The following is a 27,977-nucleotide window of genomic DNA, read 5'->3' as shown; positions in this document are numbered from 1 at the left end:
GTCCCCAATGTGTTTGTAATTCAATAACTTATTGTATTTTGCAGTTGTGTATGACCCTGGTGGGCTTAGTGCTTAGTTACAATTGTAATAATGATAATGACGTTGGATTTTCAAGTTGCTGATTTTGCAAAACTCACAACGTGGGCAAATTATTATTATAATCATAACTTATCTCCATGGGTAAGTGGAACAGAATTCTTCCTCCGTAAGTCGTGTGTGTCATAAGAGGTGACTAAAATGCTGGCAGCAAGGTGCTAGTAACCCGTGTATAAATTACTAAATCTTTTTGGGTCACTTTGCCTTAGTGGGATATGGCCGTTTGTGTGTTGAAAAGAATCACAACTAAATGCTAAACCCATAAGGGTACTATGTAGGAAAAAACTCTGATAAAAGATTGTGTTATACTGCATTTGTATCTTTATCAAACTGGACCAGTGATGGTCCATAATGGACTGGACCATCTACTTCCACTTCCAATCTGTGGGACAGTTGTGAATCAGACTATCCTTCACTGCTATACAAATGTGAACATTAATGCTCTCAAGACTGCATCAGCAAGGGAGTATATTTACACATGCATAACCTGCTACTGTTATGATGATCATTTGGTGTGACTTACAAGATACAATCTGCTTAGACATCATATTTGATACATTTCTGTTTAGACAAACAGGGAGCGCCAAGCGCATATAGTGCTTCTTTATGGTGTTACACGTTTTTGTTAGCTTTCAATCCAGCCACTGTTCATGTTCGGAGCTTTCACCACCGAGCTGCTGTTTTTGCCATTTTTTGTACAATTGCACAAAGGAAGGATGACTGGCACCACATTTAGAAGTGTACAAACGGGACCCTTGAAGGCCTCGTTTATACACCTCTAAATGCGGCGCCAGTTGTCCTTCCCTTACGCAACTATTGTATGAAAATGGTGATAACAGCGGCTCAGCGGTAAAAGCACTGAACGTGAAGAACAATGGAACAATTAAAAGCCAACAAAAACATAGAACAAAAATAGATAGTGTATGCACTGGGTTCTCCTGTATTACATCTGATATATATTTCTGTTTACACACACATTACATTAGATATTTAAGCTGCATGATGCTACTAGTGTGGAGAAGGAGTGAATTTGACAGTAGGAGTTACGACACTTGAGCTAGTGGTTTTGAGGATAGGCAGGACTGTATCTACTGGTGCTGTAACATGGGTAGTTTCCCATGGAGGTCGTGGTTGTTGGTGCTGCCCAGGGAGGAGTGGAGACATTATGGGTATGACAATATCATCCATGTTGGGTAATACAAATACCTTTTCAAATATGACTCTCAGCTGTTTCTGAATGAACTCGACTAAAAATGGTAGGTTGAGAATGCGATCTCCGAGCCTAGGCCGAGCCACCATGACCAGTTCAGGGACCCCACGAAACCCATACCACAGTCGATCTGCAGGAGGTGGAGGGACATTAAGTGCCAAGGTTCCCGCAAGTCGCCGCACCTCAACGCTGAGCTCTATCCGTGTGTTGCTCACACCCTGAAGGGCTCTTTGTAGCAACCTCCACTCAGCAGCCTGCTGGAAGTAGCGAGATCCTGCCACTGTGTTGACCAGCCTTAACAAGCGTCGGGAAGTTGGCCCGCTGCCTCCTACAGGTAGGCCAGCCTCTGCTGCTAGCCCCTCCTCCTCCCCTTCCTCCTCGCTTGAAGATTCAACACTATCGTCTGTATCAGTATCAAAGTGGAGATTACGGAGGAGGCGGTCGGAGGACGGTGATCGCGTGTACACCCGTGGTCCAGCATGTGGCACAGGTTCTGCTGGACTGGGAGGACATGATGTATTTGGAGTGTGTCCCTCCAAGCCAGTCGTTCGCTTAAGCTTCATAAGGTCCAACTTAGTTTCTAAACTCATTGTAAAATTACCAGAGTATTCAACATTGAGGTCGACCCACAGACCCCTAGAGTCCAGTTGTGGACTACCAACAGCACACAATTGAGGTGTTGCTGACCCCATGTTCACTCCACACACAACCACATCTCCCACAAAGTAAGGAACATGAAGCTTGCTCAATTTCCGTTGAACACGCTCTTGTACCTGCAAAATAAATTTAAGAACATTAATAAACATATTACTATTCACAAACATTATCTCTCAGTCCACAGGAATCAAACCTGCAAACTCAGTATCAGAGTATAAAGTACTGTGTACTCTGATGCCGAGTGTGCAGGTTCGAATCCTGCTGTGGAAAAGAGATAATGTTTGTAAAAATCTGCAAACTGTTAAGAATGTTACTATCCATGCACTGTATAACCCTTGTGGGTATAGCGCTTACTTTTTATAATAATTATTATTCACAAATATTCTTTAATATAAGCCATTTTCTCACCCCATGTGTAATTTTTTCAATATACTGGTTGTCTCCCACTGAGGCAGTGTGACCCAAAAAAAAAAGCGCTTTCACCATCATTCACACCATCACTGTCTTGCCAGAGGTGCACAGATACATAAACATGGGAGATTTTTCCAAGATCATGAGGGTAAAAGGACAAATCTGGATTTAACAGACTAAATCTGCTTAATCCAAACTCGTTGGACAGCAACAATAATGGACATTTTAGATTTAACAAATTTTGTCCATTTAATCTAGAATTCGATAATTCGGATCCCTCAAACTGTGGTTTTTCTGTACAAATACAAAACAATTTAAAAGCTGGAGTTATTATACAGTGCAAATATAATATCGTCACAAGACACAGTACACACTTGCCTTATTGGCCCAATATGGGTTACGTAAAAAATCGTAAAAGATCCGGCCGGCCAGAGCATTGACCCAGGCTACGTTTGCTGGTCCAGGCGTACCATCTGACGACATGCCGCCTGGCTGGTACAGCAGCCGGGCCATGTACCGCTCGAAGCTCATTTCTGGAGGAGTTGATGCTGCTCCATCCTATGAAATATAAAATATTAGTTTAATAAACTTTCTGTTGGAGTGTAAGGGAGGTAATTTTTATACGACAGACTCCACACATCCTCAGATTCAGTTTCCGAGGCCATGGTTTACCTTGGCCAGAAAATAACTCTTAATTTTGCTTAATACTGACCCCAAAAGTACAAAAGTGATGGTGACAGTTGTTCAAAGTCTAAGAGAAGCCTTGAAGCGCTTCTCATCAGTGAAAAAGTGATAATTCTCCACGTATTGTGCATAATTTATCAATTAATCTTTATCATAGGTATGTATGTAAAAAAAAAAACGACTTATATATAGAGTTCGTTACTATCCATGGTTTTGGGTATCCATGGTAGGCCCTGGAACGTACATCCACAGATATTGGGGGGACTACTGTATAAGGTTGCCAGTATATAAAGTCAACCTTCCTAGCAGTGCTTCAGTCATCAAGACTACAATGCTCTTCACCAACTACAAGACTGAGGGGCTGATTACCTCAGCTTTTGTATATACAGTGGACCCCCACCTTATGAACGCATCGCATTACGTTGAATCTGCCATATGAAGCATTTGAACGCAAAAATTTTGCCTCGTCTCACGATAAAAAACTCGCCTTACGCGATTCGTTCGGGAAGCGTCCCACGTGTGGCCTCAGCGCCAGTGTTTACAAGCCAGCCAGTGTGGTCGCATCTACGCATATATTCGGTACATTTCACATTATCCCAGTGTTTTTAGTGCTTGTAACTACAAAATAAGTCACCATGGACCCCAAGAAAGCTTCTAGTGTCATCCCTGTGGTAAAAAGGGCGAGAATTAGTATGGAATTGAAAAAAGAGATTAAGGAAATGTGTGCAAAGTGGGTTGAACTGCAAACCTTTACGGATGAAAATCACCCTGACACAGCTACTGCAAGCCGTGTTGGCAACCTGTACAATGACAATGTTATGGCCCATTTTAGGAAAGTCTTAAAGGAACGGGAGGTACAGAGCTCTATGGACAGATCTGTTGTGCGACAGAGGTCCAGTGACTCTCAAGCTGGTCCTAGTGGCATTAAAGAAGAAGGGAAGTAACCCCGGAAAAGGACTTGACACCTCAAGTCCTAATGGAAGGGGATTCCCCTTCTAAACACTAACACCATCCACACTCTCCCCTCCTCCCATCTCATCAATCATCACCAGATCTTCAATAAAAGTAAGTGTCATGTATTCTATTCTTAGTAGAGTAGTAATTGTGTATGTCTTCTTCAGTTTGTGTGTATTAAAATTAATATTTCATGTGGCAAAAAAATTTTTTTTTTCATACTTTGGGGTGTCAGGAATTGATTAATTTGATTTCCATTATTTCTTACGGGGAAAATTAATTCGACTTACGATAATTTTGGCTTACGATGAGCCCTCAGGAACGGATTAATATCGTAAGGCGGGGGTCCACTGTGCTTCTACAGTCTTCCCATTATGTCCTTGTATTGTATTGATAAGGTCACTGGGTGTTGCACATGTCTAATACTCATATAAGGACTTAGAGAAAAATGACTAGCTGGATGTTACAGTTCTGGAGGTGGGAAGTACAGTGGCTGTACTCTGAAGGATGAGTGAGGATGTTGCAGTCAGAGGGTAAACTGACTAATGTCAGTACATTCTGGAAAGAAGGCAATTGAATGAATATTGGAGAATGCATTTTCTTCTAAGGTTCACCCTGCCTCAGTGGGAGGCAACCACTGAGTTTGAAAACTTTCAAGGATTTCCAAAGCCTTTAAAAAGACACTAGTCATCTCCACCGAGACTGAACCCCCCCCTCATTCCAAAATAAAAAGGTAATACATTCATCATCATTCATTTAATTACTGTCTTGCCAGAAATATTCTAACATCACAGTTTGGATGATCCTCCAAAGTGCAACATCCAAATACCACCTTCAGAGTGCAGGCACTGTACTTCCCACCCTCAGAGTGCAGGCACTGTACTTCCCACCTTCAGAGTGCAGGCACTGTACTTCCCACCTTCAGAGTGCAGGCACTGTACTTCCCACCTTCAGAGTGCAGGCACTGTACTTCCCACCTTCAGAGTGCAGGCACTGTACTTCCCACCTCCAGGACTTAAGCCCAGCTAACATTTATATCATTTCATCACACAACTCACAAATAATAACACAATTGCAAACAACCACGGAACAAACAAGAACTGAGCCCACAGCAAGCGAGTCCCGCAGCTTCAGAACTCACTCTCCGTGAGTTCAATCCCCTGACCGTTCCGTGGGCTGTTCCATCACTCACTTTGCACTTACCTGATGCTGCTGCTCTCTGCCCTGACTGAGAGGATCTTCTGGAATACCTTCGAGGAGAATAACATCCTCTATATCTTTACTGGCAGGTTTGTGGCTGGGTGAAGAGTGTGGCTTTACGCCCACTTCTGATGCTGCTACCAACCTCCTGTACCTGAGATACACAACATTGCTTTAAAAACATCAAGAAAACTGGTCTAACCAAAACACTGTCATTAAAAGACCATGTTTTGGGTGGGATACAACTGATGCATTGAAAAAAAAATTAACTAAATAAATAACTAGCATCACTTAATAAATAAACAAATAATTACTGTCAATACCAGTATTGAAACGTAAATAAATACATATAATAAGTGCACAATTAAACACATATTGTTCAAGATAATAATAAACTGAGCCCCCCCAGTAACTCGTTTATAATACCAGTCGTCCTTCTCTCTGTCAGAACGAGCGAAGAGATAGAGAGACTTCTCCTGGCACATGTCCTGTGTCACCTCTTCAAACGAAGCCATATCTAGTGATGAGGTCATCAGGTCATCTTCCGACGACCTGTTGTTGTCCAGACTCCAGTTGCCTTCGCCGCTCTCAGAACTACCTTGCCGCCCAAGATCTGTTCAACGTTAATAATACTGTAACGGGATATAGTTAGGCTGCATTAGATCAACTGAATAAACCAGGGAACAGGTAGGTTTTGAACCCATGGTGAGTGAGTCCTACAAGTCCAGGCCAGTGTGTTAACAACTGGGCCAGTGTGCTAACAAATGGGCCAGTGTGCTAACAACTGGGCCAGTGTGCTAACAACTGGGCCAGTGTGCTAACAACTGGGCCAGTGTGCTAACAACTGGGCCAGTGTGCTAACAACTGGGCCAGTGTGCTAACAACTGGGCCAGTGTGCTAACAACTGAGCCAGTGTGTTAACAACTGGGACTGTGTTCTAACAACTGGGCGAGTGTGTTAACAACTAACCCAGTGTGTTAACTGGGCCAGCTGGCAACAATAAAATATACATACAACTAGGTATATTTCTATATACTATAGGAAGGTTAGGATGGGCCACCACTGTGACCACAAGTGCAAGTTTTTACAGACGAATCTTAACGTCATGAATTGAATCCCAATCTGTTCTGTTTGTTTACAATTGTGTTATTAATATTTCGTGGGTCAAATGAATAAGACATCCTGATATCATCATATTACTGGTAAACAGCACCAATAAGCTGATGAATCAGACATGTGCATAACTGGTTGTCTTCAAGATTCCTGGTTGTCTTCATGAATCCTGATTGTCTTCAAGACCCCTGGTTGTCTTCAAGACCCCTGGTTGTCTTCAAGACCCCTGGTGGTCTTCAAGACCCCTGGTTGTCTTCAAGACCCCTGGTTGTCTTCAAGACCCCTGGTTGTCTTCAAGACCCCTGGTTGTCTTCAAGACCCCTGGTTGTCTTCAAGACCCCTGGTTGTCTTCAAGACCCCTGGTTGTCTTCAAGACCCCTGGTTGTCTTCAAGACCCCTGATTGTCTTCAAGACCCCTGGTTGTCTTCAAGACCCCTGGTTGTCTTCATGACCCCTGGTTGTCTTCAAGACCCCTGATTGTCAAGACCCCTGGTTGTCTTCAAGATCCCTGATTGTCTTCAAGACCCCTGGTTGTCTTCAAGACCCCTGATTATCTTCAAGACCCCTGGTTGTCTTCATGACCCCTGGTTGTCTTCAAGACCCCTGATTGTCAAGACCCCTGGTTGTCTTCAAGACCCCTGGTTGTCTTCAAGACCCCTGATTGTCTTCAAGACCCATGGTTGTCTTCATGACCCCTGATTGTCTTCAAGACCCCTGGTTGTCTTCATGACCCCTGGTTGTCTTCAAGACCCCTGGTTGTCTTCAAGACCCCTGGTTGTCTTCATGACCCCTGGTTGTCTTCATGACCCCTGGTTGTCTTCATGACCCCTGGTTGTCTTCAAGACCCCTGGTTGTCTTCAAGACCCCTGGTTGTCTACAAGACCCCTGGTTGTCTTCATGACCCCTGGTTGTCAAGACCCCTGGTTGCCTTCAAGACCCCTGGTTGTTGTAAAGACCCCTGGTTGCCTTCAAGACCCCTGGTTGTCTTCATGACCCCTGGTTGTCTTCATGACCCCTGGTTGTCTTCAAGATCCGTGGTTGTCTTCATGACCCCTGGTTGTCTTCAAGACCCCTGGTTGTCTTCATGACCCATGGTTGTCTTCAAGACCCCTGGTTGTCAAGACCCATGGTTGTCTTCAAGACCCCTGGTTGTCTTCAAGACCCCTGGTTGCCTTCATGACCCATGGTTGTCTTCATGACCCATGGTTGTCTTCAAGACCCCTGGTTGTCTTCAAGACCCCTGGTTGTCTTCAAGACCCCTGGTTGTCTTCAAGACCCCTGGTTGTCTTCAAGACCCCTGGTTGTCTTCAAGACCCCTGGTTGTCTTCAAGACCCCTGGTTGTCTTCAAGACCCCTGGTTGTCTTCACGACCCCTGGTTGTCTTCAAGACCCCTGGTTGTCTTCACGACCCCTGGTTGTCTTCACGACCCCTGGTTGTCTTCAAGACCCCTGGCTGTCAAGACCCCTGGTTGTCTTCAAGACCCCTGGTTGTTTTCACGACCCCTGGTTGTCTTCACGACCCCTGGTTGTTGTAAAGACCCCTGGTTGTTGTAAAGACTCCTGGTTGCCTTCAAGAGGGAGCTGACCAGCCAGGCTGTGGTATCTACATTGATTTACATGCAGCCAGCAGTAACAACCTGGTTGATCAGGTCCTAATCCACCACCAGGCCTAGTCATGGACCATCCCGCAGGGGCCTTGACCCCCGAAACCCCCTCAAGGTATACCCCAGGCATAATCCGGGCACACACTGGGTATCAGCCACTGGCTGGCAAAGCATCAAAATACACCCAGAAGATACCAATATATCTAATTCATCAACACATCCTCAATAACCAATGAATGCAAAGATTGTATAAAGAAAAAATACACTATAATGTATATAATAAAACTGGAATAAATTAGAAATAAAAAAATACAGCAATAAAACTTAATATTTTCCTCAAAGGTTGTGCTACCAAGAGAAGAAAGAACGTTTATCATCATTCACTCAATAGCTGATTTGCCAAAAGTGAAGAGAATAACAATTCAGATGAGCTAGAATCGCATCGCTCTTATCGGTTCTGTGTGTTCATTATAACTAAAATGCTACTCTTGATTTTGAAATATATTCCCTGGTATCCCCAAGGAATATATTCCAAGGCCTACCATAGATGCCCAAAACCATGGATAGTAGCAACCCTTATACAGTGGACCCCGGTTTACGATATTATTTCATTCCAGAAGTATGTTCAGGTGCCAGTACTGACCGAATTTGTTCCCATAAGGAATATTGTGAAGTAGATTAGTCCATTTCAGACCCCCAAACATACACATACAAACGCACTTACATAAATACACTTACATAACTGGTCGTATTGGGAGCTGATCGTAAACCGGGGGTCCACTGTATATAAGTCATTTTTCATTTACGTATACACCTATGATAAGAGTTTAATTGATAAATTATGCGCAGTAAGTTGAGAATTATCAGTTTCACTGATGGGAAGCACTTCAAGACTTCTCTTAGACTTCAACAACTGCCATCATCACTAATTTTGTGGTCTGGGGTTATTATTAATCAAAATTGAGGGTTATTTTCGAGCCGCGATAAACTGAGGTTTAGTTATAGGTAATACATATTTTAAGAAAAAGAGGATAAATAAGTATACAAGATATGATGTAGGGCAAAATGACAGTAGTTTGTTGGATTATGTATTGGTAGATAAAAGACTGTTGAGTAGACTTCAGGATGTACATGTTTATAGAGGGGCCACAGATATATCAGATCACTTTCTAGTTGTAGCTACACTGAGAGTAAAAGGTAGATGGGATATAAGGAGAATAGAAGCATCAGGGAAGAGAGAGGTGAAGGTTTATAAACTAAAAGAGGAGGCATTTAGGGTAAGATATAAACAGCTATTGGAGGATAGATGGGCTAATGAGAGCATAGGCAATGGGGTCGAAGAGGTATGAGGTAGGTTTAAAAATGTAGTGTTAGAGTGTTCAGCAGAAGTTTGTGGTTACAGGAAAGTGGGTGCGGGAGGGAAGAGGAGTGACTGGTGGAATGATGATGATGTAAAGAGAGTAGTAAGGGAGAAAAAGTTAGCATATGAGAAGTTTTTACAAAGTAGAAGTGATGCAAGGAGGGAAGAGTATATGGAGAAAAAGGGAGAGGTTAAGAGAGTGGTGAAGCAATGTAAAAAGAGAGCAAATGAGAGAGTGGGTGAGATGTTATCAACAAATTTTGTTGAAAATAAGAAAAAGTTTTGGAGTGAGATTAACAAGTTAAGGAAGCCTAGAGAACAAATGGATTTGTCAGTTAAAAATAGGAGAGGAGAGTTATTAAATGGAGAGTTAGAGGTATTGGGAAGATTGATGGAATATTTTGAGGAACTGTTAAATGTTGATGAAGATAGGGAAGCTGTGATTTCGTGTATAGGACAAGGAGGAATAACATCTTGTAGGAGTGAGGAAGAGCCAGTTTTGAGTGTGGGGGAAGTTCGTGAGGCAGTAGGTAAAATGAAAGGGAGTAAGGCAGCCGGGATTGATGGGATAAAGATAGAAATGTTAAAAGCAGGTGGGGATATAGTTTTGGAGTGGTTGGTGAAATTATTTAATAAATGTATGGAAGAGGGTAAGGTACCTAGGAATTGGCAGAGAGCATGCATAGTTCCTTTGTATAAAGGCAAAGGGGACAAAAGAGAGTGCAAAAATTATAGGGGGATAAGTCTGTTGAGTATACCTGGTAAAGTGTATGGTAGAGTTATTATTGAAAGAATTAAGAGTAAGACGGAGAATAGGATAACAGATGAACAAGGAGGCTTTAGGAAAGGTAGGGGTGTGTGGACCAGGTGTTTACAGTGAAACATATAAGTGAACAGTATTTGGATAAGGCTAAAGAGGTCTTTGTGGCATTTATGGATTTGGAAAAGGCATATGACAGGGTGGATAGGGGGGCAATGTGGCAGATGTTGCAGGTGTATGGTGTAGGAGGTAGGCTACTGAAAGCAGTGAAAAGTTTTTAGGAGGATAGTGAGGCTCAAGTTAGAGTATGTAGGAAAGAGGGAAATTATTTCCCAGTAAAAGTAGGCCTTAGACAAGGATGTGTGATGTCACCGTGGTTGTTTAATATATTTATAGATGGGGTTGTAAGAGAAGTAAATGCGAGGGTCTTGGCAAGAGGCGTGGAGTTAAAAGATAAAGAATCACACAAAGTGGGAGTTGTCACAGTTGCTCTTTGCTGATGACACTGTGCTCTTGGGAGATTCTGAAGAGAAGTTGCAGAGATTGGTGGATGAATTTGGTAGGGTGTGCAAAAGAAGAAAATTAAAAGTGAATACAGGAAAGAGTAAGGTTATGAGGATAACAAAAAGATTAGGTGATGAAAGATTGGATATTAGATTGGAGGGAGAGAGTATGGAGGAGGTGAATGTATTCAGATATTTGGGAGTGGACGTGTCAGTGGATGGGTCTATGAAAGATGAGGTGAATCATAGAATTGATGAGGGGAAAAGGGTGAGTGGTACACTTAGGAGTCTGTGGACACAAAGAACTTTGTCCTTGGAGGCAAAGAGAGGAATGTATGAGAGTATAGTTTTACCAACGCTCTTATATGGGTGTGAAGCATGGGTGATGAATGTTGCAGCGAGGAGAAGGCTGGAGGCAGTGGAGATGTCATGTCTGAGGGCAATGTGTGGTGTGAATATAATGCAGAGAATTCGTAGTTTGGAAGTTAGGAGGAGGTGCGAGATTACCAAAAATGTTGTCCAGAGGGCTGAGGAAGGGTTGTTGAGGTGGTTCGGACATGTAGAGAGAATGGAGCGAAACAGAGTGACTTCAAGAGTGTATCAGTCTGTAGTGGAAGGAAGGCGGGGTAGGGGTAAGGCCTAGGAAAGGTTGGAGGGAGGGGGTAAAGGAGGTTTTGTGTGCGAGGGGCTTGGACTTCCAGCAGGCATGCGTGAGCATGTTTGATAGGAGTGAATGGAGACAAATGGTTTTTAATACTTGACGTGCTGTTGGAGTGTGAGCAAAGTAACATTTATGAAGGGATTCAGGGAAACCGGCAGGCCAGACTTGAGTCCTGGAGATGGGAAGTACAGTGCCTGCACTCTGAAGGACGGGTGTTAATGTTGCAGTTTAAAAACTGTAGTGTAAAGCACCCTTCTGGCAAGACAGTGATGGAGTGAATGATGGTGAAAGTTTTTCTTTTTTGGGCCACCCTGCCTTGGTGGCCACCCTGCCTTGGTGGACCACCCTGCCTTGGTGGTCACCCTGCCTCGGTGTCCACGCTGCCTTGGTGGGCCACCCTGCCTTGGTGGCCACCCTGCCTTGGTGGGCCACCCTGCCTTGGTGGGCCACCCTGCCTTGGTGGCCACCCTGCCTTGGTGGGCCACCCTGCCTTGGTAGCCACCCTGCCTTGGTGGCCACCCTGCCTTGGTGGGCCACCCTGCCTTGGTGGCCACCCTGCCTTGGTGGCCACCCTGCCTTGGTGGGCCACCCTGCCTTGGTGGCCACCCTGCCTTGGTGGGAATCGGCCAGTGTGATAATAATAAAAAAAAAAAAAAACTGAATCCATGGAAACTTGGGTTCTACTATATATGTGACTACAGAAAATTAAAATATGAAACGCCTCAAAAACTAATTGAAAACTACCGAAAACTGATAAAGAAAATAATTTAGAATTTCATAAAAAATTATAATTGCATAAGGTCACATTGCAAACACTAATTGAAAACTACAGGTAGATACAAAAGTCAGGAATGCACAAATGTTGCAAGGGCCGGTCCTACTGCAGTAAATCAATACACTAGTGGAAGGCAAGATAGATAGATGTAAAGGAGGTTTTGTGTACGAGGGGCTTGGACACCCAACAGGCGTGCTAGTGTCTTAAGAGTGGAGGCAAAGTGGTTTTTATGACTTGATGTGCTGTTGGAGTGTGAGCAAGGTAACATTTATGAAGGGATTCAGGGAAACTGGTTAGTTAGATTACAGTTCTGGAGGTGGGAAGTGCAGTGCCTGTACTCTAAAGGATGAGTGAGCATGTTACAGTTCTGGAGGTGGGAAGTACCTCTACTCTGAAGGATGAGTGAGGATGTTACAGTTCTGGAGGTGGGAAGTACCTCTACTCTGAAGGATGAGTGAGGATGTTACAGTTCTGGAGGTGGGAAGTACAGTACCTGTACTCTGAAGGATGAGTGAGGATGTTACAGTTCTGGAGGTGGGAAGTACAGTGCCTGTACTCTGAAGGATGAGTGAGGATGTTACAGTTCTGGAGGTGGGAAGTACAGTGCCTGTACTCTGAAGTATGAGTGAGGATGTTACAGGCTGAAGGGTCATCTGAACTGTAATATCATCATGCCTCTGGTAAGACAGCAACAGACTGAATTACAGCAAGTATTTCTCCTTTTTAAGATCACCCAACCTTGGTGGAAGACGAATGGTGTTTTAAGAAAAACTACATACTTGGAGCGCCTGAAAAACGTGTTGGGCTACCATGGGCAGACCCTGTGGGTGTTGATGCTATTGACATGGGTGACGGTGAACTTTCCTTGGACCCACTCTGAAGACGGATGCAAATAGGGTATTTGCGACTCCACAACCTGCAAACACACAAATACTCTTTGAAGTTTTAAAATAATAATAACAATAATAATAATAATAATAATAAACACGCTAGATAACAGGGATATCTTGCTACTCCTACTTACACTTTGGTCACACTTCACAGACACGCACATGCATATATATATACATACATCTAGGTTTTTTCTCCTTTTTCTAAATAGCTCTTGTTCTTCTTTGTTTCTTCTATTGTCCATGGGGAAGTGGAAAAGAATCTTTCCTCCGTAAGCCATGCGTGTCGTATGAGGCGACTAAAATGCCGGGAGCAATGGGCTAGTAACCCCTTCTCCTGTAGACATTTACTAAAAAAGAGAAGAAGAAAAACTTTATAAAACTGGGATGCTTGAATGTGCGTGGATGTAGTGCGGATGACAAGAAACAGATGATTGCTGATGTTATGAATGAAAAGAAGTTGGATGTCCTGGCCCTAAGCGAAACAAAGCTGAAGGGGGTAGGGGAGTTTCGGTGGGGGGAAATATATAAAATAAATAAAATAAAATAATAATAATAATAATAATAATAATAATAATAATAATAATAATAATAATAATAATAATAATAGAAGTGGTTTATAAAACACCTCTGGGAAGACAGTGATAGTGTGAGTGATGATCAAAGTGTTTCTTCTGTATGAAGTTACCCTACCTCAGTGGGAAATGGTTGATGAATAAATAAAAAAAAATAAAAAATATATAATAAATCATTTTTTATTTCCACAAAGTACATAGAAGTTGCTAAGGTTGGTGGATGAATTTGGGAGTGTATGTAACAGATGGAAATTAAAAGTGAACATTGGAAAGAGGATAAACGATTTAGGTAATGAAAGATCGGACATCAGATTGGAGGGAGAGAGTATGGTGGAGGTGAATGTGTTCAGATATTCAGGAGTGAATATGGCAGCAGATGTGTCTATGAAAGATGAGGTGAATCATAGAATTGATGAGGGGGACAAAAGTGAGTGGTGCTCTGAGGAGTCTGGAGACACACAACATTATCCATGGAAGCAAAGAGGGGAATGTTTGAGTGTATGGTTATACCAACACTCTTATACGAGTGTGAAGCATAGGTGGTGAATGTTGTAACAAGGAGAAGGCTGGAGGCAATGGTGGAGGCTGGAGGCATTGGAGGAGGCTGCAAGCATTGGAGGAGGAGGCTGGAGGCAGTGGAGGAGGCTGGAGGCATTGGAGGAGGAGGCTGGAGGCATTGGAGGAGGAGGCTGGAGGCATTGGAGGAGGAGGCTGGAGGCAGTGGAGGAGGAGGCTGGAGGCAGTGGAGGAGGCTGGAGGCAGAGGAGGAGGCTAGAGGCAGTGGAGGAGGCTGGAGGCAGTGGAGGAGGCTGGAGGCAGTGGAGGAGGCTGGAGGCAGTGGAGGAGGAGGCTGGAGGCATTGGAGGAGAAGGATGGAGGCATTGGAGGAGGAGGATGGAGGCATTGGAGGAGGAGGCTGGAGGCAGTGGAGGAGGCTGGAGGCAGTGGAGAAGGCTGAAGGCAGTGGAGGAGGCTGAAGGCAGTGGAGGAGGCTGGAGGCAGTGGAGAAGGCTGGAGGCAGTGGAGGAGGCTGAAGGCAGTGGAGGAGGCTGAAGGCAGTGGAGATGTTGTGTCTGAGGGCAATGTGTAGTGTGAATATTATGCAGAGAATCCGTAGTTTGGAAATTAGGAGAAGGTGCGGGGTTACTAAAAGTATTATCCAGAGGGCTGAGGAGGGGTTGTTGGGGTGGTGCTGAGAGGAGTTGTTGAGGTGGTGCTGAGGAGGGGTTGTTGAGGTAGTGCTGAGGAGGGGTTGAGGTGGTTCAGACATTTCGAGAAGCTGGAGCAAAATTCAAGACACCATCATTCAGAGAAGGGTGCTTTACTACAGGAACATTAACACCCCTCCTTCAGAGTGCAGGCAAATAGGATGTCCGGCCTGCCGGTTTCCCTGAATCCCTTCGTTAACACTCCAACAGCACGTCAAGTATTAAAAACTTCGAAGGTGTATAAATCTATAGTGGAAGGAAGGGGGGGGGGGTCCTGGGAAAGGTTGGAAGGAGGGGGTAAGAGAGATTTTGTGGGCAAAGGACTTGGACATCCAGCACGTATGTGTGAGCATGTTAGATTTACTGCCTGATCTACCATGTTATTGCTCCCAACATTTAGCATGTACTTTTAGGAAACAATGGGCTAGTTTCCTCTGACATCATTTCTCATGTGATGTAAATGGTTTAAAAAAACAGACAAGTGGAAGAATGAGAAATTGATGGACTAATGACATCATTTCCAGGCTGAGGGATTGATTACCTCAAACTCCCTCCTCATCTTCCACCGTTCTTCTCTAAAATACGTACTGTAATGAATACGAAAATTGAAAAAATTTCAAAAAATTATTAAAAAAATTAATAACTTAGTGTATTGTGTCTTATATTATTTTCAGAGACCTGCAAGTTGGCAGCTCCATAAAGCTTAATGTGGAAAAATGTGTATAACAACAGGACCCAGGAGCTAGAAAACAGACTCAACCACCCCAAGAGAAAGGGATATACATTCCAGGAGTCAGGGATATACACCCCAAGAGACAGGGATATACACCCCAAGAGACAGGGATATACACCCCAAGAGACAGGGATATACACCCCAAGAGACAGGGATATACACCCCAAGAGACAGGGATATACACCCCAAGAGACAGGGATATACACCCCAAGAGACAGGGATATACACCCCAAGAGACAGGGATATACACCCCAAGAGACAGGGATATACACCCCAAGAGAAAGGGATATACACCCCAGGATACAGGGATATACACCCCAGGATACAGGGATATACACCCCAGGATACAGGGATATACACCCCCAGGAGACAGGATTGAAGGCATCTACTCACCATCTGCGTGGCAGGTTACGAGGAAACAGCATAACCGGGCAGCCAGACAGATCATACTCTCGGTGATGGGTGAAGACAGTGTTGCGGATCTCCTCTTTCTGTCTGGCGTGTTTGGGAACCTTTCCTGAAAAATGTTTCTACTTACGTCCATTCAAGGATCAATAAAAGTTACAATACTATGACTGGAACAATTAATAATAATAATAATAATAATAACAGTAGTAATAATAATATGCTGAATGAGGGAGCTGCATAAGAATATAACCAAGCTGAAAAAAATTCCTATTGCAGCACAGTAAATCCTCAACTTACAAACACGTTGAAGACCTCCTGAACTGTGTATAACGTTCATAATACAGGAAGTCTTCAAGTTCTGAACACATTTGGTACCTTCTGTATTGTGTATAATAATGATATACACAAAAATATAATAATGACATTATACTAAATACAGAAGAGGAAATGCCATACTAACCTCTAGGGTGATCAATCTGAAGTTTGGAGCCCTGAAGTCTTACAAACACAGAGTGAGTGAGGGTTACATGGTAAGTATCTGGGCTGTAGTCTCCCTCTAACTCGTTCATCCAGCCCTATAATGGATAAAAAATCGTTGATTTGGAAAAATATTATTATTATTTATTAACACACTGGCCGATTCCCACCAAGGCAGGGTGGCCCGAAAAAAAAAAACTTTCACCATCATTCACTCCATCACTGTCTTGCCAGAAGGGTGCTTTACACTACAGTTTTTAAACTGCAACATTAACACCCCTCCTTCAGAGTGCAGGCACTGTACTTCCCATCTCCAGGACTCAAGTCCGGCCTGCCGGTTTCCCTGAACCCCTTCATAAATGTTACTTTGCTCACACTCCAACAGCACGTCAAGTATTAAAAACCATTTGTCTCTATTCGCTCCTATCAAACACGCTCACGCATGCCCGCTGGAAGTCCAAGCCCCTCGCACACAAAACCTCCTTTACCCCCTCCCTCCAACCTTTCCTAGGCCGACCCCTACCCCGCCTTCCTTCCACTACAGACTGATACACTCTTGAAGTCATTCTGTTTCACTCCATTCTATCTACATGTCCAAACCATCTCAACAACCCTACCTCAGCCCTCTGGACAACAGTTTTGGTAATCCCGCACCTCCTCCTAACTTCCAAACTACGAATTCTCTGCATTATATTCACACCACACATTGCCCTCAGACATGACATCTCCACTGCCTCCAGCCTTCTCCTCGCTGCAACATTCATCACCCATGCTTCACACCCATATAAGAGCGTTGGTAAAACTATACTCTCATACATTCCCCTCTTTGCCTCCAAGGACAAAGTTCTTTGTCTCCACAGACTCCTAAGTGCACCGCTCACCCTTTTCCCCTCATCAATTCTATGATTCACCTCATCTTTCATAGACCCATCCACTGATGGGTCTATGATGGTGGAAAAACACATGAGCAAATACCAGAACATATTTATTTGCAAACGTTTGGGTCCTGGGAGCAGAACCCAAATGTTATCTAATATGTCACAGTGTTTGTGTGTTTTTCTGAGCCAACTTGTTAGTATCTATACCAAGCTTTATACCACAAAAAATTGTAAATATGAAATTTAATTTTTATCTCTGAGGAAACTTGTCAATACAAATTATTAACTTGAAATAAGATAAAAAGATGAATTAGAGAGTGAACAAACATTCAGTCAACACACACGAATTTTTATACATATGACAACTGTAATTATATTGCAGTTTTTCAACTGCAGTATCGGCACACATCAGGCAAAGCAGTGATGGAGTGATGATGAAAGTGTTTCTTCTATCCTGGGTCACCCCACCTCAGTGGGAAAGGCTGATGTGTTAAATAACTTGCTAAACTTCTGAAAGGTTTATTACAATAAACAAGCTGGCCCCACTTATACAGCAGGTTAGGTTCTGGGTTACTGCTGTACAAGCTGGCCCCACTTATACAGCAGGTTAGGTTCTGGGTTACTGCTGTACAAGCTGGCCCCACTTATACAGCAGGTTAGGTTCTGGGTTACTGCTGTACAAGCTGGCCCCACTTACACAGCAGGTTAGGTTCTGGGTTACTGCTGTACAAGCTGGCCCCACTTACACAGCAGGTTAGGTTCTGGGTTACTGCTGTACAAGCTGGCCCCACTTATACAGCAGGTTAGGTTCTGGGTTACTGCTGTACAAGCTGGCCCCACTTACACAGCAGGTTAGGTTCTGGGTTACTGCTGTACAAGCTGGCCCCACTTATACAGCAGGTTAGGTTCTGGGTTACTGCTGTACAAGCTGGCCCCACTTATACAGCAGGTTAGGTTCTGGGTTACTGCTGTACAAGCTGGCCCCACTTACACAGCAGGTTAGGTTCTGGGTTACTGCTGTACAAGCTGGCCCCACTTATACAGCAGGTTAGGTTCTGGGTTACTGCTGTACAAGCTGACCCCACTTATACAGCACGTTAGGTTCTGGGCTACTGCTGTACAAGCTGACCCCACTTATACAGCACGTTAGGTTCTGGGTTACTGCTGTACAAGCTGGCCCCACTTACACAGCAGGTTAGGTTCTGGGTTACTGCTGTACAAGCTGGCCCCACTTATACAGCAGGTTAGGTTCTGGGCTACTGCTGTAAGATCAGTAAAAATTAGCAGACCAACCTTGTACAATTGTTGATCTTCATAGGAGGGAAGTGATAAGAGAATTGGACCACTATCAACTGGAGGTAGTTCAAGTGTGGAGGGCAGCAGCAGGTGGAGGAGGCAGTAGAATACCAGCCCTGATACCAGCATACCCACCAAAAAACCAGCCAGGAATCTTGGTATGGGTAGTACAAAGCATAAGCAAAATACTCCTATGAATACTTTGGACAAAAAGGTTACGGAGACTGGTAACATGTTCACTATGTCTAGAAATTGTTCCCTGAAGGTCACGACCTTGACCCCTTCTGCCATTAATGAAGACTCTCTCTTCTGGGGTGGTAACTTTGGTGCTGGGGATGAGTTTTGTTCAATGTTTTTTTCCACAGGGGTCACCTCGCAGTCCATGACGGCAAGGTCTTCGTCAAATATGCTGGGATCTTCATGCGCTTCCACTGCTCTATCAACCTCCGCTTCATCACACTCTATCAGCATCTCCTCTCCCAGACCCTCATCTCGACCAAGAAGAGAGGTGAATGGGAAGGGTTTGTTCCTACTGTCTTTGTTGTTTTTGAAATTGTCTTTGCTACTCTTAGCATTTTCTTTGCTGCTTCGCCGATTACGCAGCTCCGAAAGCTTTGGTCTGATGCTGCTGAACTCGGACTTTATTTTACTAGTATGTTCGGTAATGTCCTGCACGATGCTGGTCTTGGACCTTGGAGGAGATCCAGTCACTTCCGTTTTTAAAGTTTTATCCTCGTCGAGATTTTTTTGTACAATATCAAGAGGCTTCTTATCCTTAGACGTGGGAGATTTATCCCCACTTACTGACCCACCTTCACTCTCCGTGGAACCCTCGCCACTTATTCCTAAACGATCTTTTTCTTTTTCCTTTTCGACCTTGCCATCCTTTTCCTTCCGAATTTCATTGATCTTTTCCTCGAATGTTTTGGTGAGTCTCGACAGGAGTCCGCCGCTCTCGGAGGTTTTAGGTGGTGTAGAATCAACTAAAGGTGCGCTGTTGCTATCCAAACTAGAGGAGCGCTTGCCGAAGGAGCGACCAAGGTACTCTCTCACTGGCGACGACTCTCGTAACGACTCTGCACGAACTACACCGGCGGAACTTGCTTCTAGTGATGATCCAACAGACACTTCGCTTGATAATTCTTCTTCGTCTGCAATAAAACACAAAAATAAATTTATTCACTAAATTACAAAAACTGAATTATGTAGCTACAGTAGACCATTATAAACTGTGTAGCTACAGTAGACCATTATAAACTGTGTAGCTACAGTAGACCATTATTAACTGTGTAGCTACAGTAGACCATTATAAACTGTGTAGCTACAGTAGACCATTATAAACTGTGTAGCTACAGTAGACCATTATAAACTGTGTAGCTACAGTAGACCATTATAAACTGTGTAGCTACAGTAGACCATTATAAACTGTGTAGCTACAGTAGACCATTATAAACTGTGTGGCTACAGTAGACCATTATAAACTGTGTGGCTACAGTAGACCATTATAAACTGTGTAGCTACAGTAGACCATTATAAACTGTGTAGCTACAGTAGACCATTATAAACTGTGTAGCTACAGTAGACCATTATAAACTGTGTAGCTACAGTAGACCATTATAAACTATGTAGCTACAGTAGACCATTATAAACTGTGTGGCTACAGTAGACCATTATAAACTGTGTAGCTACAGTAGACCATTATAAACTGTGTAGCTACAGTAGACCATTATAAACTGTGTAGCTACAGTAGACCATTATAAACTGTGTGGCTACAGTAGACCATTATAAACTGTGTAGCTACAGTAGACCATTATAAACTGTGTAGCTACAGTAGACCATTATAAACTGTGTAGCTACAGTAGACCATTATAAACCATGTAGCTACAGTAGACCATTATAAACTATGTAGCTACAGTAGACCATTATAAACTGTGTAGCTACAGTAGACCATTATAAACTGTGTAGCTACAGTAGACCATTATAAACTGTGTAGCTACAGTAGACCATTATAAACTGTGTGGCTACAGTAGACCATTATAAACTGTGTAGCTACAGTAGACCATTATAAACTGTGTAGCTACAGTAGACCATTATAAACTATGTAGCTACAGTAGACCATTATAAACTGTGTAGCTACAGTAGACCATTATAAACTGTGTAGCTACAGTAGACCATTATAAATTCAAGTTGAAATATTTATTTATAGAAAATAACCTTTAAATAAATTATGAGGAAATAATTAGTTTTAATTAGGGTTATGATAAAATAATTACTTTTAACAGTAGCTGGAAAAAAATTGTGTTAATACAGCGGCCAAACTCTAAATGCAGCATTTGTATGTAGTGACCAGTTCTCGGTGTATAATTTATTATACAATATTTTTAATAATTTTGTCTCTAGTTTGATGGTGATAAAGAATTTATGTACTTCTGGCTAGACAGTGATAGTGTGAATGATGGTGAAAGTGTTTCTTTTTCGGTCACCTCGCCTCGGTGGGAGATGGACAGTGTTAAAAAAATAAAGACAGTGATAGTGTGAATGATGGTGAAAGTGTTTCTTCTTTTTGGAGACACCCTGCCTCAGTGGGAGACTGCCAGAGTTAAAATAAAACCGAAAAAAATGGTGATAATATCCACTCTTTATAGGAGTGGACCGATAAGCCAGCGCAAGGCCTCGGTCAGATGACCAAAAGCTCCAATGGCAGGTCATCATCTAAGACACATGTCAAGAAACATTTGTCCTGTGTCCTGACAAACCTTACCTAACCTAACTGCTGGACTAACCTTCTTCTGGTTCAGACACCTGTGTGATATTCTCTGCGGTAGTATTAAACCTGAAGCTGATACTCGGCACACTCTGGTTGGAAGCACGGCCCTTCAGTAGTGCCAGAGAAATTTTGGGGCTGCCGTCACGCCCACTCATGGTTGCAGCCTGGAAAAATAAAGTTTCGACTTAGGAACAAAATGACCAATACAAAATAATGAATGATGGTTATTATTATAATCAAAACTAAGCACTAAACCCACTAGGGTCATATAGTACTGCAAATGATAACTGAGAAATTTGTGTGACATCTGGCTGTCTTTACAGGTGGTCCTTGACTTACGATGGTTCGACTTTACAACAGTGCAGCAGCAATTACTTTGGAGATAAAGCTTAAGATAATTACCCAACAATACAGTAATTATTCAGTGACAATAGTAATTTATTTATTTAGTTAGTATATCATATACATCAGGAACAAGGGTCTAGTAACCCCTTCTCCTGTATATATTACTAAATTTAAAAGTAGAAGCTTTTGTTTTTCCTTTTGGGCCACCCTGTCTCGGTGGGATACGGCCGGTGTGTTGAAAGAAAGAAAAGATCATATACATATCTGGTTTATGATATTTTAAACTTAATATGGGTTCATTGGAATGTAACTATCATAACCTGCTGTATAAGTGGGGTCCCTCTCTGGAGGGTCCTGCTTATACAGCAGGTTAGGTTCCAGGCTACTGCTGTACAGGAGGGCCCCAGTTACACAGCAAGTTAGGTTCTGGGCTACTGCTGTACAGGAGGGCCCCCAGTTATACAGCAAGTTAGGTTCTGGGCTACTGCTGTACAGGAGGGCCCCCAGTTATACAGCAAGTTAGGTTCTGGGCTACTGCTGTACAGGAGGGCCCCCAGTTATACAACAAGTTAGGTTCTGGGCTACTGCTGTACAGGAGGGCCCCAGTTATACAACAAGTTAGGTTCTGGGCTACTGCTGCACAGGAGGGCCCCAGTTATACAGCAAGTTAGGTTCCGGGCTACTGCTACACATGTATTAATACCTGGAACTAATTCAGTCATCTTCAGTCAAGTTATATTTCAGCTAAAAGTCTTACCTTAATTTCTTGCCACAAATTCTGAGCCATAGTGATACAATTCCCAACAATTACAGAATATACAATCACATTTTAAACACTCAGAAGTATCACAATTATACTAAATATTTATATCAGCAATCCATTGTTCAGGAGATACCACTTATCAAGGGTCTTATCAGTGACGTAACAATGACCGACATCTATTTTAAATAGACCACAATGGAAATAAGTGACTTTTTTGGGGGGTTATCCAGTGTATCAACACGTATACTGCTATATATTAAAAGTTATGTAACTACCTGCATAAGCTTGCTTACATGGCAGCATCACTTATACCTAAAATACACGGCATCTTCGTGGCTTTATTTCTCCTTAACAATATTTTATTAAATATAAACTACACTCTGAATACTGCAGAAAAGAAATTAAGTTATACTCTATTGTATTATTAAGAATACATTATAATAATAATAAGGTATACAGACCATAGTTGACATCAATGACATACTACTATATAGACAGTCACTTGTTATGTTGTGTATTTCCTGCAAATTAGGTCAGTTTTGTCCCAGGATGTGACCCACACCAGTCCACTAACACCCAGGATGTGACCCACACCAGTCCACTAACACCCAGGATGTGACCCACACCAGTCCACTAACACCCAGGATGTGACCCACACCAGTCCACTAACACCCAGGATGTGACCCACACCAGTCCACTAACACCCAGGATGTGACCCACACCAGTCCACTAACACCCAGGATGTGACCCACACCAGTCCACTAACACCCAGGATGTGACCCACACCAGTCCACTAACACCCAGGATGTGACCCACATCAGTCCACTAACACCCAGGATGTGACCCACACCAGTCCACTAACACCCAGGATGTGACCCACACCAGTTCACTAACACCCAGGATGTGACCCACATCAGTCCACTAACACCCAGGATGTGACCCACACCAGTCCACTAACACCCAGGATGTGATCCACATCAGTCCACTAACACCCAGGATGTGACAAACATCAGTCCACTAACACCCAGGATGTGACCCACATCAGTCCACTAACACCCAGGATGTGACCCACATCAGTCCACTAACACCCAGGATGTGATCCACATCAGTCCACTAACACCCAGGATGTGACCCACACCAGTTCACTAACACCCAGGATGTGATCTACACCAGTTCACTAATACCCAGGATGTGACCCACACCAGTTCACTAACACCCAGGATGTGACCCACACCAGTCCACTAACACCCAGGATGTGATCCACATCAGTCCACTAACACCCAGGATGTGACCCACACCAGTTCACTAACACCCAGGATGTGATCTACACCAGTTCACTAACACCCAGGATGTGACCCACACCAGTTCACTAACACCCAGGATGTGACCCACACCAGTTCACTAACACCCAGGATGTGACCCACACCAGTTCACTAACACCCAGGATGTGACCCACACCAGTCCACTAACACCCAGGATGTGACCCACACCAGTCCACTAACACCCAGGATGTGACCCACACCAGTTCACTAACACCCAGGATGTGACCCACACCAGTTCACTAACACCCAGGATGTGACCCACACCAGTTCACTAACACCCAGGTACTCATTTTACTGGTGGGTGAACAAAGACAACCGGTATCAGGAAACACGCCCAATAATTCTACCCTCGCTGGGAATCGAACCCAGACCCTCGCTGTGTGAAGCCAGAGCTTTCGCCACCAGGCCACGGGGTCCTAAGGCCTATTATTTCTTTGGGGGGGGAGGGTAGAAAAAGTAGGTAGTGTAGATATTCATGGATAATATTTGTATTAATACTAAAAGAATACTCAAGAATACTAAGCCCTATTTTTTAAATGGGGGGGGGGGGGAAATAGTAGTAAATTGACTTAATTGAGGGTAATATTACTGAATGGTTGAAATTTATAAACCGTAATATATTTTTACCACACAGGGCGACCCAAAAAAGAAGACACACTTTAATCATCATTCACTCCATCACTGTCTTGTCAGAGGTACGCTGATATTACAGTAGCACTGTGCTAGGCCTACTGTCCATGCTAGAGAGGTAGTCTACACTCCCAGAACCCATTACCCAGGGTTATACAACACCTGGGTAATGAGTGGCAGTTATACAACACCTGGGTAATGAGTGGTAGTTATACAACACCTGGGTAATGAGTGGCAGTTATACAACACCTGAGTAATGGGTGGCAGTGTTATACAGCACCTGAGTAATGAGTGGCAGTGTTATACAACACCTGGGTAATGGGTGGCAGTGTTATACAGCACCTGAGTAATGGGTGGCAGTGTTATACAGCACCTGAGTAATGGGTGGCAGTGTTATACAACACCTGGGTAATGAGTGGCAGTTATACAACACCTGAGTAATGGGTGGCAGTTATACAACACCTGAGTAATGGGTGGCAGTTATACAACACCTGAGTAATGGGTGGCAGTTATACAACACCTGAGTAATGGGTGGCAGTGTTATACAACACCTGGGTAATGAGTGGCAGTTATACAACACCTGAGTAATGGGTGGCAGTGTTATACAACACCTGGGTAATGAGTGGCAGTTATACAACACCTGAGTAATGGGTGGCAGTGTTATACAACACCTGAGTAATGGGTGGCAGTTATACAACACCTGAGTAATGGATGGCAGTGTTATACAACACCTGGGTAATGGGTGGCAGTGTTATACAACACCTGTGTAATGGGTGGCAGTGTTATACAACACCTGTGTAATGGGTGGCAGACACCTGGGTAATGGGTAGCAGACACCTGGGTAATGGGTAGCAGACACCTGGGTAATGGATAGCAGACACCTGGGTAATGGGTGGCAGACACCTGAGTAATGGGTAGCAGACACCTGGGTAATGGATAGCAGACACCTGAGTAATGGGTAGCAGACACCTGAGTAATGGGTAGCAGACACCTGGGTAATGGATAGCAGACACCTGGGTAATGGATAGCAGACACCTGAGTAATGGGTAGCAGACACCTGGGTAATGGGTAGCAAACACCTGGGTAATGGGTAGCAGACACCTGGGTAATGGGTAGCAGACACCTGGGTAATGGGTAGCAGACACCTGGGTAATGGGTAGCAGACACCTGAGTAATGGGTAGCAGACACCTGGGTAATGGGTAGCAGACACCTGGGTAATGAGTAGCAGACACCTGAGTAATGGGTAGCAAACACCTGGGTAATGGGTAGCAGACACCTGGGTAATGGGTAGCAAACACCTGGGTAATGGGTAGCAGACACCTGGGTAATGGATAGCAGACACCTGGGTAATGGGTAGCAGACACCTGGGTAATGGATAGCAGACACCTGGGTAATGGGTAGCAAACACCTGGGTAATGGGTAGCAGACACCTGGGTAATGGATAGCAGACACCTGGGTAATGGATAGCAGACACCTGGGTAATGGGTAGCAGACACCTGGGTAATGGGTAGCAGACACCTGGGTAATGGGTAGCAGACACCTGAGTAATGGGTAGCAGACACCTGGGTAATGGGTAGCAGACACCTGAGTAATGGGTAGCAGACACCTGGGTAATGGATAGCAGACACCTGGGTAATGGATAGCAGACACCTGGGTAATGGGTAGCAGACACCTGGGTAATGGGTAGCAGACACCTGGGTAATGGGTAGCAGACACCTGAGTAATGGATAGCAGACACCTGGGTAATGGATAGCAGACACCTGGGTAATGGATAGCAGACACCTGGGTAATGGGTAGCAGACACCTGGGTAATGGGTAGCAGACACCTGGGTAATGGGTAGCAGACACCTGAGTAATGGGTAGCAGACACCTGGGTAATGGATAGCAGACACCTGGGTAATGGGTAGCAGACACCTGGGTAATGGGTAGCAGACACCTGGGTAATGGGTAGCAGACACCTGGGTAATGGGTAGCAGACACCTGGGTAATGGGTAGCAGACACCTGGGTAATGGATAGCAGACACCTGGGTAATGGGTAGCAGACACCTGGGTAATGGGTAGCAGACACCTGGGTAATGGGTAGCAGACACCTGAGTAATGGGTAGCAGACACCTGGGTAATGGATAGCAGACACCTGGGTAATGGGTAGCAGACACCTGGGTAATGGGTAGCAGACACCTGGGTAATGGGTAGCAGACACCTGGGTAATGGGTAGCAGACACCTGGGTAATGGGTAGCAGACACCTGAGTAATAGGTAGCAGTCAGGTTTGATCTCAGGAAAAGAAGGATAGATCCAATTCCCAGGATCTAGAGCCCCTTCCCAGCATCAAGGAACCCTTCCCTAAGGGGGAGCCACGACCCCTAAAAAAACCCCTAAGGGACTTTTCTGATAATAAGGGTCGTTCAGAACATCAAAATTATACCATTTATCTCACTCTCAGTCGTATAACTCATCCTCACTCACGATCCTTGGATCAAAAACCCCTTAAGGGGGAGCCACATCCCTTAAGGGGTCATAAAGGGACCCCCCTAAGGGACACTTTGGTGTTATGAGGTCGTTTGAAATGTCGCAATTATACCACTGAGTTATATAACTCATCTTCCCTCACGTCCCTTGGATCAAAACCCCCTTAAGGGTAAGCACGTCCCTTAAGGGGTCATAAAGGGGACCCCTTAAGGGACTTATCGGTGGTAAGGGGTCGTTCGAAACAGAATTATACCACTATAAGTCATATAACTCATCTTCCCTCACGTCCCTTGGATCAAAACCCCCCTTAAGGGTAAGCACGTCCCTTAAGGGGTCATAAAGGGGACCCCTTAAGGGACTTATCGGTGGTAAGGGGTCGTTCGAAACAGAATTATACCACTATAAGTCATATAACTCATCTTCCCTCACGTCCCTTGGATCAAAACCCCCCCTTAAGGGTAAGCACGTCCCTTAAGGGGCATAAAGGGCCCCTTTAAGGGACTTAAATAACTGTCATTGACGCCACAATTGCACCATCACAAACCCCCCCACTAAACCCCCTTATATCTCATCTCCCCCGGGGTTAGTCCCACCACTCACACTCCTGGGATCAAGAGCGAGGTGCTGCCCATCAGATCACTCACTCAGGACGGTCAATCAGGCTGCAGAAACATTGTAAATCAGGAAAATAATGTTATCAGGGTGACACCAGACAACACCTATGACGTCATCAACAACAAAAATTTGGCGAATTTTTTCGGCAATTTTTTTTTATTAATTGGCTAAAATAGAGATAATTGTGTTAATTTTTTATGTAATTGTGTGGCTAAAATAGATTTTAATTAATAGATGATGCTTAGGCAGGTTAAATTATAGTGGGAAGGAGAATTTCAGGGGTAATATTGTACAATGTTTTTCGTTTTATTGTGTTATTTTAAGTTTAATTATACGTAATTGACTCTATAGAACCATTATACAATTTTTTATTATTTATAAAACCTAAATATATACCAACTTTTGATGTCTTTACCATGAACTTCTTAATATAATATTTATGTGTCATTAGAGTACTTTTTTATGTATATATTACATCTATGTGGTTATAATACCATTGCAAAAAATATATTAAATACATATAACGCCTAATTCAAAGTTACCACTATTTTTGGGAGGCCTAAATCGTCCCCAAATATCTTAAAATAAATCAATTATAGGCCATAAATAGATT

General features: G+C 43.7%; 1 protein-coding gene across 3 annotated transcripts; it reads right to left on the bottom strand.

Moving 5' to 3' along the window:
- LOC128704744 (testis-expressed protein 2) lies at nt 1-27,479 on the bottom strand. 3 transcript variants are annotated; one of them, XM_070080729.1, is made up of 10 exons: nt 27,350-27,479; nt 21,237-21,384; nt 18,451-19,604; nt 16,263-16,377; nt 15,788-15,911; nt 12,768-12,904; nt 5,639-5,825; nt 5,216-5,366; nt 2,753-2,932; nt 1-2,079 (listed from the first exon to the last, which is right to left on the bottom strand). In XM_070080729.1, exons 2-10 carry the CDS (start codon nt 21,373-21,375, stop codon nt 1,105-1,107), a joined length of 3,162 nt encoding a protein of 1,053 aa, XP_069936830.1. In that variant the 5' UTR covers nt 21,376-21,384; nt 27,350-27,479; the 3' UTR covers nt 1-1,104. The 3 variants fall into 3 exon arrangements, with proteins under 3 accessions (XP_069936830.1, XP_069936829.1, XP_069936828.1); XM_070080728.1 differs by having other exon boundaries at nt 27,394-27,479; XM_070080727.1 differs by lacking the exon at nt 27,350-27,479 and adding an exon at nt 22,323-22,475.
- Between the last annotated feature and the right edge of the window lie 498 nt (nt 27,480-27,977).

Source organism: Cherax quadricarinatus, unplaced genomic scaffold (genome assembly GCF_038502225.1).
Source record: "Cherax quadricarinatus isolate ZL_2023a unplaced genomic scaffold, ASM3850222v1 Contig857, whole genome shotgun sequence".
Classification (NCBI taxonomy): Eukaryota; Metazoa; Arthropoda; class Malacostraca; order Decapoda; family Parastacidae; genus Cherax; species Cherax quadricarinatus.
Note: the sequence above shows the minus strand (reverse complement) of the source record. Positions and strands in the feature narration are given on the sequence as shown.

Excerpts from the sequence above, each read along its gene's own strand:
- LOC128704744 (XM_070080727.1), bottom strand. The coding sequence starts at position 22,352 with ATGGCTCAGAATTTGTGGCAAGAAATTAAG. Across the intron at positions 15,912-16,262 it reads TCAGATTGATCACCCTAGAG|GAAAGGTTCCCAAACACGCC; the intron begins GTTAGTATGGCA and ends AACATTTTTCAG. Across the intron at positions 2,080-2,752 it reads ACCCATATTGGGCCAATAAG|GTACAAGAGCGTGTTCAACG; the intron begins GCAAGTGTGTAC and ends TTTATTTTGCAG.